At 37.8% G+C, this 14,626-nt stretch overlaps 1 protein-coding gene across 1 annotated transcript; it reads left to right on the forward strand.

The window, feature by feature from the left end:
* The first annotated feature begins 4,889 nt into the window (after positions 1-4,889).
* On the forward strand, positions 4,890-8,164 carry LOC106353895 (LEAF RUST 10 DISEASE-RESISTANCE LOCUS RECEPTOR-LIKE PROTEIN KINASE-like 1.4). The gene is made up of 5 exons (XM_013793721.3): positions 4,890-5,786; positions 6,023-6,046; positions 6,143-6,472; positions 6,554-6,859; positions 7,344-8,164. The coding sequence occupies exons 1-5, from the start codon at positions 4,967-4,969 to the stop codon at positions 7,970-7,972; spliced, it is 2,109 nt and encodes a 702-aa protein (XP_013649175.2). The 5' UTR covers positions 4,890-4,966; the 3' UTR covers positions 7,973-8,164.
* Positions 8,165-14,626: the final 6,462 nt, after the last annotated feature.

Consider the following 14,626-nt stretch of genomic DNA (forward strand, 5'->3'; position numbering starts at 1 on the left):
GAGTTTTGATACTCACTTCCCAGAAACTCTTACCCTTCAACAGATTCTCTTTGATCCATTTTCCCCACAACGAGTCTCCAGCTAACATTCTCCAAATCAACTTAAGCCCAAATACTTTATTAACCTCCTTAAGATTTCTTAATCCCAGCCTTCCTCCACTCTTCAAACTACAGACATCTTTCCATGATACTTTAGTACTCGACGACTTAAGAACCGACCCTGTCCAGAGAAATGCTGCACATAGCTTCTCCACCTCCTTAATACAAGCACTAGGAAGACGAAAAACTGCTATCCAGAAATTAACAAGACTCAACAATACTGATCTTATCAACTGCAATCTACCAGCATAAGACAAGAATCTACTTGTCCAAGAGCTTACTCTGCTCCTGATACTTTCCATCAAAGGTAGATAATCTTGTGTTCTCATTGCTTTGGTCATTAGAGGAAGACCCAAATACCTCACCGGAAGTTCACCCTCAGCCAAAGGAAAATTAGTTAAGATACTTCTTTTCTCAGCCTCCGGTACTCCTGCCATATAGATAGTGGATTTCTCTAGACTTATCTTTAACCCTGCCCACTCTTCAAACTCATCAAAGACCGAAAGAGCTCCCTCTATAGACTTTTTTGATCCTTCCACAAACACCATTAAATCATCTGCAAAACATAGATGAGTAATAGCAAGCTTCTTACAGCCTGGATGTAGTTTGAACTTCTTTTCCACCCCTGCTCTATCCATATTTAAAGATAACACATTCATGCAGAGGACAAACAAATACGGGGACAAAGAACATCCCTGCCTAAGACCCCTAGAACTTTGGAAGTAGCCAGCTAGATCGCCATTAACTTGCACGGAAAAAGATGGGCTTGTGATGCAAAGCGCAATCCAATGAACAAATCTCGCAGGGAAACCCAACACCTTCAAGCTCTTCAGAACAAATTCCCATTGCACTGAGTCAAATGCTTTAGCTATATCAATCTTCATAACACACCTCGGAGAGACCCCATCTTTATGATAACCCTTAACAAGCTCAGAAGCAAGCAGTGCGTTTTCCATGAGAAGTCTCCCCTGAATGAAAGCAGACTGAGTTTCAGTGATGATTCTCGGAAGCAACATCTTCAGCCTGTTTTCCACAATCTTCGATACTACCTTATAGAGAACATTACAGCAAGCAATAGGGCGATAATCTTTCATCTCCATCGAATCAACTCTTTTGGGAACCAACGCAAGTATAGTCGAATTGACACCCTTTGGCAAGAATCCAAATCTGAATACTGATTGTATCGCAACCACAAAATCCTGAGATATAACTGACCAAGCTGTCTTGAAAAATTCACACGGATAGCCGTCTGGCCCTGGTGACTTATTGTTTGGCATGGAAAATAGAACTTTGCGAATTTCTTCTTCAGTAACATCAGCTTCAAGCAACCTACAATCCTCAGAAGAACATCGAAACTTCAGCAAATCCTATAGTTCCTCTTCAGAAGCACCCTTATAGCTCTCTGGATTATGATTAAGAAACTCTGAAAAAAACTTCTCAGCCTCTTGCTTGATCTCAAAATGTTTATTCACCACTCTACCATCTGTACATCTTATCTCCCTTATCACATTCTGAGCCTTCCTAGTTTTTATTGCTCGGTAAAATGTCTTGTTGTTCTTGTCTCCACAATCTAACCAATGTAGCTTTGCTTTCTGCTTTAAGTATTCTTCTTCCAGACTAGCCACATGTAACCATTTACCATATGCTTCAGCCTCCTCCTTGACTGCCGCTTCACACGGGTTGATAAGTGTATTACTCTGCTTAACACATAAGTGATCATACGCCTCTTTAGTACGCACTGTCAAGTTCCCAATTTTTTCTCTACCCAGCTCACGAATTAATGGCTTCAGCTGCTTTAGCTTCTTCGAAAACCTGAACAACGCCGAAGTAGAGTGAAATAGTCTTTCCGTTGTGTCCCAATACCTCTGAAGCATAGGCAGATAGTCAGGTAGACTTCCAATCACACTAACATACTTGAAAGGTCTTTTGATCTTCTCTCTAGGTGGAAATAATTGAACTTTACACCTCAGGTGGTCCGAACATCCTCCAGCTTCAAAAACTGCATAAGCATTACTAAATCTTTGCAGACCCTCTTCATTCAATAATACTCTATCCAATTTCTTACAAATGATGCCTTCCTCCCTCTTATTACTCCAAGTGAACTGTGGACCTTGATAGGCCATATCAGTAAGCTGACACTGAAGTACTACACTCTGAAAGTCTCGCATACCCCCTGGAATTCTATTCATATTATCAACCCTCGAACTTTCAGCTCCATCGAGAATTTCATTGAAATCTCACATGATCATCCAAGCTTTATTTTTGAATCGAGGAGAACAATAGTGATGCTCAATATCCTCCCACAACTCCCTCCTACCCTCAACTTGATTACTCGCATATATACAGGAACAATAAAACTCTTCTTCACCTTTTAGCTCAACCAAACAAGTGATTATTTGGTCAGATTTGTAAACCGGCGTCATACATACCGTATCTCTCCATAATAACCATATTCTACCTCCTTGGCTGTCTTCATAGTTTGTTATTGATGACCAATCACCAAATACTTCTCTTAAAATCTTCTCTGCTTTCTTTTCCTTTACTCTAGTTTCCAGAATACAACCAAACACCAACTCCTTATTACTTACCCACTCTTTAACTTTGGAATGCTTCAAACCTTTATTGAATCCCCGAACATTCCAGAAAAAACACGCCATAATTAAAGATTTCGTCGAGAAGACCTTTTACTCTTCGGCTGAACCTCTTGAGCTTTAGTCTTCTTAACTCTCCTTCCACCTCTTTGTTTTACTGCCTTATTTCCCTCACCCAGAATTTCATCCTCCAAACAAACTCCCTCCAGATTATCTGTGCTCTCCACTTCATCCTCTTCCTTACCTTCCACTTCCTGAGATTCTTCTAGTTCACCTTCCTCCACTTCATCTATTAAGAGAACATAATACTTAGATGCCGAGATTTGGACTTCAGCAACTTCTCTCAGAGAAGAGATTTGCACCCTTCCAATTTTTCCTGGAGAAACCAGTGACCAGTCACTAGCTTTTCCACCATTACCTCCCGAGCAGACCATATCAGCGTTAACTGTATCCACAAAATCAACTTCCGTTATGATTTGCCCCTTATTTTGAACTTCTACTTCCTGTTTATTTTCCTTCTCCCTCAAAACTTCTACAACTTCACTACCCACTTTACCACTACTCTTTCCTCCAGATTCTCTCACCATTGCCATATTATCTCTTTTCTTCGTCGCACAAACCTTATCTGTGTGACCCCATTTCTCACATACATTGCAACGTGAAGGTAACCATGGATAATAAAATTCAGCAGTGAACTCCTTCCCACCCATTGTGAAGTCAATCTCCTTAGGCAATGTTTTCGACACATCTACCTTCACAAACACTTTCGCTTCTTCAAAATTCGAACAAGACATTGTCTCTGGATGGAGACGAACAGGAAAGACGAACAGGAAAACCCACGGTGCTCGTCATGAAACTTAGAGCCTCCCACGAGAATGTGTTCAAAGGGATCTTCCTTAGGTGCACCCACATTGGAATAGCATCTTCCTCCTGCTTATCCTCCTCAGCCTTAGGCGACCATTTCTTCGCCACCATTGGAACTCCAGCTATATTCCACATCCCTCTCTTAAAAACCTTCTCCCGAGCCCTTTGATTTCCAATTTTAAATCTCATAGTCTTTGCGTCAACATCATACACCTCCACTTTAGCATTTGAATCTCCGTAACTCCAGATCTTGTTAACCACCATGTGAACCTTGGCTATATGCGGCGCAATATCCAAAAATTTTCCAACAACAAAATCCTCCCATAATGGTGTTGAATCAGAGATAATATCGTCTGGAAACACCACCTTGTTCTTACCATCTCTCGATGAAATCTCAACATCATACTTCGTCATCGCCTTCTTATCCTTCGCCATTGAAGCCCAACTTGGATCTCCCTTCTGTGAACTCACTTTCCTTACTTCCTTTACAACCCGAGATCCATCCTTAACACCCTGAAGTTCCCGATCTATCTCCGTCCGATCAGAAGAACCCGGCGGAAAGGCCGAATCCATCGGAATCTGAAATCTCAAAATCGCCTTCAGAATCGCCTGATTTTTCGCCTTTAACACAATTTTTTCAATAAAGGCCAAGAAATAAACCACAACGATTTTTCATAGATCGATCATTCGGATTCTTCAACATGACGAATCCTTTATCCACTCCAAACCACTAGATCACACGTTCTTAAGTCCTTGACATTTGGCATTAACTGATCTTTTATTTAGTCACTCTCTTTCATTTATTGCGTTTTCTTCTTCTAAATCAGTCAGTTTCTGTAGTAAATGGTGTTTTTGGCTTTATTCCACACACCATTTCTCTGACATTTCTGTAGATTACTGTAGCAGAATAACAACAATGACGGAAAGGGACTTTTTTACTGGTCAAATTTCGAAAAAACATAAAAATATATTTGGAATTATTTTTTTCAATCAGGTCCTTCTGCAAAAATTCCGAGCACCTGACTTTGAAATCGTCGTACAGAAAAATTAATACTAATATATCAAAGAATGATCAACCTTTTTATAGTCCCAGGTCGGAACCGTTTTATATTCTATAAACAACAAAGAGAAAAACTCGTTTAAAAATCACTGTTTCTTTTCATAGTTTACCAGTATGAATTCAAAGTCTTCGTTGTAACTTGTAAGTCACCTAATTCCAAAAGAACCTTCGATTTGAAAAATATAAACCCCAGAAAGTAACATTAATATATATAATAAAGAGAAGCTTGGTCAAAAAAAAACCAAACATAGGTTCCTTTAATATTCAACTCTTACAAAACCAAGACATTCACCCATTCCTTCATATCTTCTTCTTCTTCTTCTTAACCATTTTTCTATTTGCCTCTCAACACAATGATCGATATGTTTCTATTCTTAACCAAATCTATGTTCCCTATAATCACATGGATGCTCTTTGTGATACCTTCTTGTGTCTTCTCAGCTAACGAGCTTCACGACCGTTGCCGTCCATCGTTTAGGTGCGGAGATCAAACCGCTCTCTCGTATCCTTTCTGGACATCTGGCAGAGAAGGCTGTGGCCACCCTGAGTTCGAAGTCGACTGTAGTGGTGGATTTGCAGAGATAAGCATAACCTCGGTGAAGTATAGAATTTTAGAGGCGAACTATGCCTCTGGTATCATACGACTGGCGAGATCAGATTTTATCGGTGGTCTTTGTCCTAAAGATCTTTTAAATGCGACGTTCGACGAAAGGGTTCTTCCACTTGCTCCTGACACTGAGTTTCTAACAATCTATCACGACTGCAGAAGAGTATTTCCAGAATATGTTTCTACTTTTGTTGGAGATCTTCCTTGTGAGGATGATGATGATGGTAATAATGGTGGTGATGATGACAGAACAAGATACTATGTGACAAGAAACCTCTCGTCCCCTCTACTCAACGGGATTAGAGGTCAATTCGAAGACTTCGGGTCATCTTGCACAAGCGTAAGTGTTCGTGTATCAGGGCCTTGGCTGGAGACACTACAGAACAATCGGACTCAAGATAATCTGCAGAAAGCTCTTGCAGAGGGTTTCCAGCTTGGACTTAACCAAGAATGTTTGTCGTGCTTAGACTCTAAGGGTGCTTGTGGATTTAATCAAAACTCAGGTGGATTTGTCTGCTATTGTGTAGATGAGACAAATAACAGTACTTGCAGTTCTAGAAAAAAAGGTAAGATATCTGGCTTACATGTTCTAATTTACTTATGTTCCTCCACCAAAAAACATCACATGTCCTTTCCCCAAATAGATTACTTTAGTTTCTGCTAATTATATACAGAAATTCCCTTTTCCTTTTTTATGTCAACTTTTTTCCCTTTTCATGTTTCAAATTTTTAATATTTATTTACTAGTAAGATTCAAAGTTTATCTTACTGACCTTTTCCTGGTGTTATTCTGATGATGCAGGCATCTCTTCTGGAGCAATAGCAGGTGCATACCCTTTTCCTGTTCTTTTGCAACACCTTATTTGAATACCATAAGCAACACTATACTCTTCTTATTATGAATTTTTTTTTATGTCTCTAGGCATTGTGGTTGTTTGTGTATTGCTGGTGGCCATTCTTGTAGCCGTAGGTTTGTTCTGTCTCATCAGACGGCGAAAGAAGACACAGGCAGCTCAACACATGAGCAAAGGCTTGCCAATAACGTCATCTTCAAGCATAGAAACATCAAGCTATCCAACTTCCACAACAGTTTCAAGCAGCAGCAATCACTCTCTTCTCCCTTCAGTCTCCTACATCACAAACGCAAGCACCTACTTTGGAGTCCAAGTCTTCAGCTACGAAGAACTCGAGGAAGCCACTGAAAATTTCTCTAGAGAACTCGGAAACGGCGGCTTCGGTACTGTTTATTATGGTAAGAACCATTGATTTTTTTTTAACCCTCGCTTCAAAAGATTTTGCATTCTGATCAAACATTTTTGGCTATTTCTGAAAGGCGTGTTGAAAGATGGACGAGCTGTAGCAGTCAAACGACTATACGAGAGGTCGCTTAAACGCGTTGAACAGTTCAAGAACGAGATCGACATCTTGAAATCGTTGAAACATACAAACCTCGTGATTCTCTATGGATGCACGTCGAGACACAGCACAGAGCTTTTGCTCGTCTACGAGTATATCTCAAACGGAACTCTAGCCGACCATCTTCACGGTGATCGTGCTGAAGCCCGTCCTATTTGTTGGCCAGTTCGTCTGAACATTGCGATCGAAACCGCAAGTGCTTTATCCTTCCTCCACAAATCAGGTAAAACAATAATTGTGCTGAGGCTGTTAATTCTGAAAAGTATCTTAAATCTTTATTTATTTATTTATCGGTAAATGGTTTTTAGATTTAGAGAAAGTATTTTTTCTAGGATAAATATGTATTTCTAAATGAAAAAAAAAATCGGGGTTTTGAGAATGATATAAAAATGGGTATGACAATTATAAAATTATTAATTCACATCATGATATACAAACCTTAAACGAGTATTTGCCTCAATACATTCTTTGCTTTTAAAATTCTTTGGTTTTTTTCAAATTTGATTTGCATTTATTCTCAACAAAGGCTAATTAAGTTTTAAGCACCAAAATGTATTCATACAAAATTACTAAATTAGTGTAATGATTTATCGATATATCTTTTTTAATGTTTCTAAATTTATTCATAGTTTAGGCGATTAAGTAGAGATAGTACTCAACATGTTAGGTAACATAGTAGAATTTCGTTTGATTTGATTCTGTTGCAGGGATCATACATAGGGACGTAAAGACAACAAACATTCTTCTAGACGAGAAATCCACGGTGAAGGTAGCTGATTTCGGACTCTCACGATTGTTTTCGACGGACCAAACTCACGTCTCCACAGCACCGCAAGGCACTCCAGGATATGTAGATCCCGAGTATTACCAATGTTACCGTTTAAACGAGAAGAGCGACGTGTACAGCTTCGGAGTCGTACTCGCCGAACTCATATCTTCCAAAGAAGCCGTGGATATCACAAGACATCGCCACGATATCAACTTAGCGAACATGGCCGTCTCCAAAATCCAGAACAACGCGGTGCACGAGCTCCTCGATCCAAGTCTTGGATTCTCGAAGGATCCAGAAGTGAAAAGGATGATGGTATCCGTGGCTGAGCTTGCGTTCCGATGTTTGCAACAGGAGAGGGAAGGTAGGCCATCGATGGATGAGATCGTGGAGATTTTGAAAGGGATCAAGGGGGAGAACCGCGTGACGCCACCACCGGATGTGGTGGATATTGAGGTAAGCGGAGAAGATGACGTTGGATTGTTGAGGCATAGTGTTCCTCCGCCAGTGTCGCCGGATACTGATAAGTGGACTAGCAGTTCTGATACGGCGGCGAGTTCATTTTGAGAGATTGTATAATTAGGCCTCCTCCCTCGGTGGTATGTTTTGTATATTCACACTGGTAAGTGGTTCTTGGACTTCTTTATTTTTATTTTGGGTCAAAATTCGACTTATTTATTTATTTATTTTTCCCCGTCTGTATCAAATGACCTATATATTAGTTTTATGTTTCAACGCATAAGAAGATTTGTATCTTTCTTCTTTTTTTTACAGTGAAATCCTCATGTATAATCATCTAAAACAACTAGAGAAAAAGACAAAAATAGCACTAAATCAAGTTTATGTTCTCAAACTAGCACTCAAGGTCAAAAGTCACAAAAATAGCACTTAGTATTTTATCAAAAATCACAAATTTAGGGTTTAGAGTTAAAGGGTGGGGTTTAGGATTTAGGGTTTAGGGTTTAGGGTTTAGAGTTTAGGGTTTAAATTTTAGGGTTTAGGGTTTAGGGTTTAGAGTTTAGGGTTTAGGGTTTATGGTATAGGGTTTAGGGTTTAGAGTTTAGGGTTTAGGGTTTAGAGTTGAGAAATGAGTTTTTGGGGATAAGATTTCAAATTTTGAAAAATTAAAAAATTAAAATTTTCAAAGGATAAACTTAGAAATGTGCTATTTTGGTCATTTTAGTTTTTGAGTGCTATTTTTGTGATATAAACTTAGAAAGGTGCTATTTTGGAGATTTGCTTAAACAATTATCCTCATATATAAAATCACCTAAAACAATAAAGTAGGAAAAATTCTATGTATATACATCGTAAATATTGTATAGTCAGAGGTAGAGATCCGGATTCGATCCGAGATTCGATCCGGATCCGATCCGAAAATCCAGATATCCGGAGGGGCCGAATCCGGATCCGGATAGTAAAATGTTGGATCCGTCAAAACGGAGATTTATATTTTTTAGTCCGGATATCTGGATCCGTAAGTTTTATTAATAACTATTTCAAAAATAATAATATCTATGTATAAAAATTAATTTTATTTAATATATTTTCATTTTTATAATAGTATATACAAATTTTATGTAAATTTTGTAATATTATATATAAAAATAATTAAAAACATTATATATATTTTTATTTTTAAATTATTGTTAATATTTTATATATATTGATATTATTTTTTATTTATTTTAAGGATCAAAATCCGGATCCGGATATCCGCCGGATATTACAATTTTTAGAAGGATATCCGACACCCGGATATCCGAAAACTCCGGATATCCGAAAATTTCGGATCCGGATAAGGATAATAAAATTATGGATCCGCCGGATAAAGATCCGGATCTGGATACCTTAAAATTGTCGGGATACCCGATCCGTATACCCGATCCGTCCCTGGCCTACTCAGAGGGCACAAGAATAAAACAAATAATTGATTTATCGATTTTTTCTGCCTTACACCAAACACATTACATTTACTGATTTACATATAACATTTAATTTTCATTGATCGTAATTTTTTGGGGACCACAACTCCATAATAAATTGTAACATATATAGAGTGTTGGATTTCAGGTGAACAAAAACTGTAATAATTGATACTTGGACAAAAAAATTACATGATTGTTATGAACGAGATTGTGGATTATTGTGGATGGCTCATAACCAAGAAATTATGATTTGTAATCTTTCAATTTATCTATGACGGTGTAATCTCCTATATAAGGAACCTCTATGTTATGAATAAAGATAGACTTTTCCATTACTTTCACAACACGTTATCAGCACGATTGATCTCTAAAACCCTACGCTAAAATATTGACCATAAACCCTAAATCTCTCTCCATTGCTAAAACCCTAATCTCTATCGATCACCTCTTTTTGATCATAACCCTGATCTGTATTCAACCACTGATCTCAACAAGATCGATCTATGGACTGATCTCTGCAAGTTTTAGTACGCCTCAACTATTCCAGATTGTACGATCAGCATGTTCCAGTTCGTGATCAAACTGTTCCTGATCTACGAGTTCTTTGACTGCAAGTACCAGCTCGCGTACCAACGATCCCGATCAGCTCAACCTAAGCTAAGTTTTCGATCTCTATCTGAATCTCCATCGATCTCTCTCTCTCTATGGATAAACCCTAATCACTTTCGATCTCAACTTGTACCCAATCTCAGCTCACAGACTGCAAGGAAACAGTTTGGACCAGTCCGCGTAGGGTTCCAGTTTGTACCAATCCACGTAAGCTCATTCTCTTGGTGGTCCATTCAACCCATCAAAGGTTTAAGGTATACCTAAACTCTAAGAACCCAGAATCGAATGAACTAATGTTCAAAGTGGAACCCTAAAATCTGTAAACCCTAAATTACGTGTGCATGGATTGTTTTATTTGATTGATTGAATGTTTCTTTGAGGTTTAAATCCGTGTGAGTTAGGATTGATAGTTTTTATAACCTGATTGAATGATTTGAGGTTTAATATTGCATGTTAGAATCTGTTATAATATAAACCCTAATTCGAATTGATAAATCCTAAAATAGAATCCGTGTATTGCATAATCCGAATTGAATGTTTTGAGGTTTCATATTATACTAGGTTGATAGTTTCATGATATAATCAATTGTTCTGAGGTTTAAGATTATTTGCTAGAAGCTGATTGATTGATAAAACCCTAATTTCGAATTGAAACCTTCAACCCTAATTTGCGTATTCCTAAAATCAGATTGCTTGATTCCAGCTTGCTAATATCAGCCTTGAAACTGATAAATATCAGCCTTGAAACTGATTAATAAAATTGATAGAATCAGCCTTGAAACTGATTGTTTTGGTTTTTCATGATTGAAACCCTATTTTTGGATCAAAACCCTAAATTGTGTAATGCTTGAATCCGTTTGATTATTCTTGATTATTGATCCAATTGCTAGTCTTGATAAAACCTAATTGAATCTGATTATTAGTCTAGCTAAATCTCATACATGAAACTGATTGATTAATTGTTAAACCTTGATTGAATGTTTTAATATTACCCTTGCACATATAGAATCCGATTGCTAACAATGAGTGCATCATATCTACTTGGTCGTGTGGCCAGTTAGCATCATATATCATCCCGACCAACATGTTTATGTTATGCGCATGATCTGATTATTATCACCTTTGCATGATCTGATTGTTTTAAATTGAGTTTCCATAATTCCACTCCTGTACATATATAATCAGTATGCTAGGTTTGCATTATAACCATATGGCCGCATGAAAACATATAGAAATTGCTTGTTTGGTCGATACCCTTGCTTGATAAATCTGTGTGGCCTTATTGCATTATATCACTTTTGGCCGTGTGGCTTGTTTGCTTATTAGAAATGTATTGACTTGATAGCATGTCTTGTTTATGGCCGTATGTTAAATATTTTATGAGATCTAAAATTGATTGATATATGATTTGAGATGTCATAAATCAACTTGGATTTTGATGCCCTAAATCTCTCAGGAGATAATTATTTGAAATGGACACTGGATATTGAGTTTATCCTAAAGTCAAAGGACTTGGTGAATGAATCACAAAAGGCGATAATGCCAAATGAGAAAGATTGATACATGACAATATTAATTATTAGCCATCATCTTATTAAGAGTCTCAAAGATCAGTATCTAACTATAGAGAATCCTCTAGACCTTTGGACAGAGTTAAAAATTGAGATATGATCACCAAAAAACGATGTTATTACCAAAGGCCCTATTTGATTGGAGGAATCCCAGAATCCAGGACTATAAGTCCGTGGATGAGTCTATTGCTAGCTGGACAAAATAATGGATTACTGATGCGAAACAATGAATTGAGACCTCCTGGATTAACCTCATTACCTGATACCAATAAGGCCGCAGAAAAAAAAAGGTAACTACGTCCAGAATGATAGACCACACGGCCATGGCCGTGGAGGGTGGAAAGGACGTGGCCATGGCCACTATAACACATTTGGCCGTGGGAATCACTATGGCAGAGGCCGTGGGTATCAACCCAATTTGAGCCATGGTCAAGGCAGTGGCCGTGGTATATCCCTTAAACCACAAAGCTCGACAAAATCAGTGTGCCATAGATGTGGAATGGGAAACCATTGGGATAAGATATGAAGGACTCCCAAAGAGAGTCTGAAAGGGAAGAATCCTGAAACCCACTTGGTCTATAAAGATGGTGAAAATAATTTCGAACATGATCAAGATGATCTTATGGAATATGAGACTTATGATTGCCTAAATGAATCAAGTTGATAATCTGATTTCGACATCAAACTTGTGTGATTGCTTTGCTTGTATGATTTCTCTGATTTTTATCTCCTTGAATTTATTTCTATTACATTGTCGGCTTAGATTAAATGAATGAATGATTTTTCTATATGAGTACACTGAAAAACACCAATATAAGTACTAAAGCAGGTATCGTCAGTCTTAAAGAAGACTATGGCTAGGCTAATATATTATTGCCTAAGGGTATGCATCTAGAAATTAGTGATGCCTTATATTTACCCAGCTCTAAGAGCAAGAGCAGCCTATTGAGTTTTAAAGATATAAGAATGAATGGTTTCCATATTGAAACAATGGGCGAAGGAAACAAAGAGTTCATTCAGATATATGTATAAAATCGCCCAAGACCATAATAAGTCTTAAAGACTATACATGCATTCTCTACTGACCTAGACTATGCATAGATCAGTATGATAGAGACTAAAAGCCTGCGAAAATATACACTTTATGGCACGACCGGATTGGCCATCCTGGTCCAAACATGATGCAAAAATTGATATTCAAAAGGCACACATTAAAAGATAAGAAGAGTTATCCCAAATAATCTCACGTGTGTAGCATGTACACAAGGGAAACTCATTAGGCCATCACTAGTAAAACGGCTACGAGCCCCTTTTTCATAATAAAGACTATATGTCTAGATAATACTGGTGAATACATTTTCCAAGCGTTTAGATGATTATGGTATGTCCATGGGGGTAAGTGTGGACAATTCTGTGATACATGTCCATACCAAGAACGGCTTGGCCGAAATCTTTTAAAACGGAAATAGCTGATTGATAGACCATAACTTATGAGGTCAAAACTCCCATTCACAGCTTGGGCCACACAAAATTTACATGCACCTAAGTTAATACGCATCAGGCCATTTAATGAGCATTAATATCCCCTATCATAATTATTAACGGGTCAAGAGCCAGACATACCCCATCATAAGACATTTGGATGTGCTGTCTATGTACTAATTGCTCCACCACAGAGAACTAAGATGGGACTTCAAAAGGAGGATGAGGATATATGTTGGATATGATTCTCCCACAATAATAAAGTACTTTGAGCCAACTATGAGTGATTATATTTAAGGCCAAGTACACAGATTATTTTAAGACCAGGAGGAGAAAAATAATAAAGCTGGTAAAAGAATGGTAAAGGAAATAGATTGGAATCAATCATCAATGTCTTGGAGAGATCCTCGGACTAAAGAATATGAAATAGACGTCTAAAGATTATACATTTACAAAGCTAGCTAATCAAATGCCAGACACATTTGTTGAGCCGAAAAAGAATGACTAAGTCATATATAAACCAGCTTGTAAAGCACCAACGAATTTGATGTCCAAGAAGAGACACAGTCAAGTTGCTACAAAGTCTAGACAACGTATGAAACGTGGTAGACCAATAGGTTCCAAAAGATAAGAATCCTCAGAAACAAAAGAAAGGTACAGAGAATGATAATCAAAATCCAAATCCAAGGTAACTAAGGAAACCATCCCAGACATGGAGATAAGGCCGGCCGGCTCTAAGGTACATGTACCAAACAATGTACCTTGGGACGCCAAGCTGCAAAGTATTAAAGGTCCTGATAATAATGAATCTCAATCGATTATATCATGTCTGGAACATAATGGAACCAATAAGAAATGTCGACATAAGATGATTTATTTGCATACAAGGTAGCACTTGAATTTATGAATATAAGCGAGGATCATGAACCCACGTCAATATAAGAGTGCGCACTCGTAGAACAGATTGGATTGAATGGAAACGTGGGGTTAAATAGTTTAAGGAAGAAATGCGTATTTGGCCATATGATTAAGACGCCATATGATGTTAAAACCAGTGGATATAAATGGGTCTCGTGAGGAATAGAAATCGTGAGATATAAAGCTGATGTTGCACAAGGATTCTCACAAAGACCAGTAATAGATTATGAGGAGACATACTCCCATGTGGTGGATGCAACTACTTTTAGATTTCTCATAAGTCTGCTATATAAGAGAGAAAATTAGACTTGCAGCAAATTGATGTAGTGACTGCATATTTATATGGTCCACTGGATAATGAAAGTACTAGAGGGTATTGAGCTGAAAGTACATCAAGTTCTCGAGAACAATATTGATAATCATCAAAGTATATGATCTGAATATCCTAGGAACCTCTGGATACAATTTCCCAAACAGTTGAATATCTCAAGAAAGAGTTTGAGATGAAAGATCTTGGAAAACAAAGTTTTGTTTTGGATTACAGCTTGAGTACATTAACAATGAAATCCTTGTGCATCAAATAGTATATACAGAAAATGGTACTCAAGAAATTTAATATGAACCAGTCTCACCCATTATCTAGTACATGGGCGTGAGATCACTTGTTTTGGACACTGATCCATTCAGTCCAAAGGTGGACGATAAAGAAGTCC

Source organism: Brassica napus, chromosome C6 (genome assembly GCF_020379485.1).
Source record: "Brassica napus cultivar Da-Ae chromosome C6, Da-Ae, whole genome shotgun sequence".
In the NCBI taxonomy this organism is placed as follows: Eukaryota; Viridiplantae; Streptophyta; class Magnoliopsida; order Brassicales; family Brassicaceae; genus Brassica; species Brassica napus.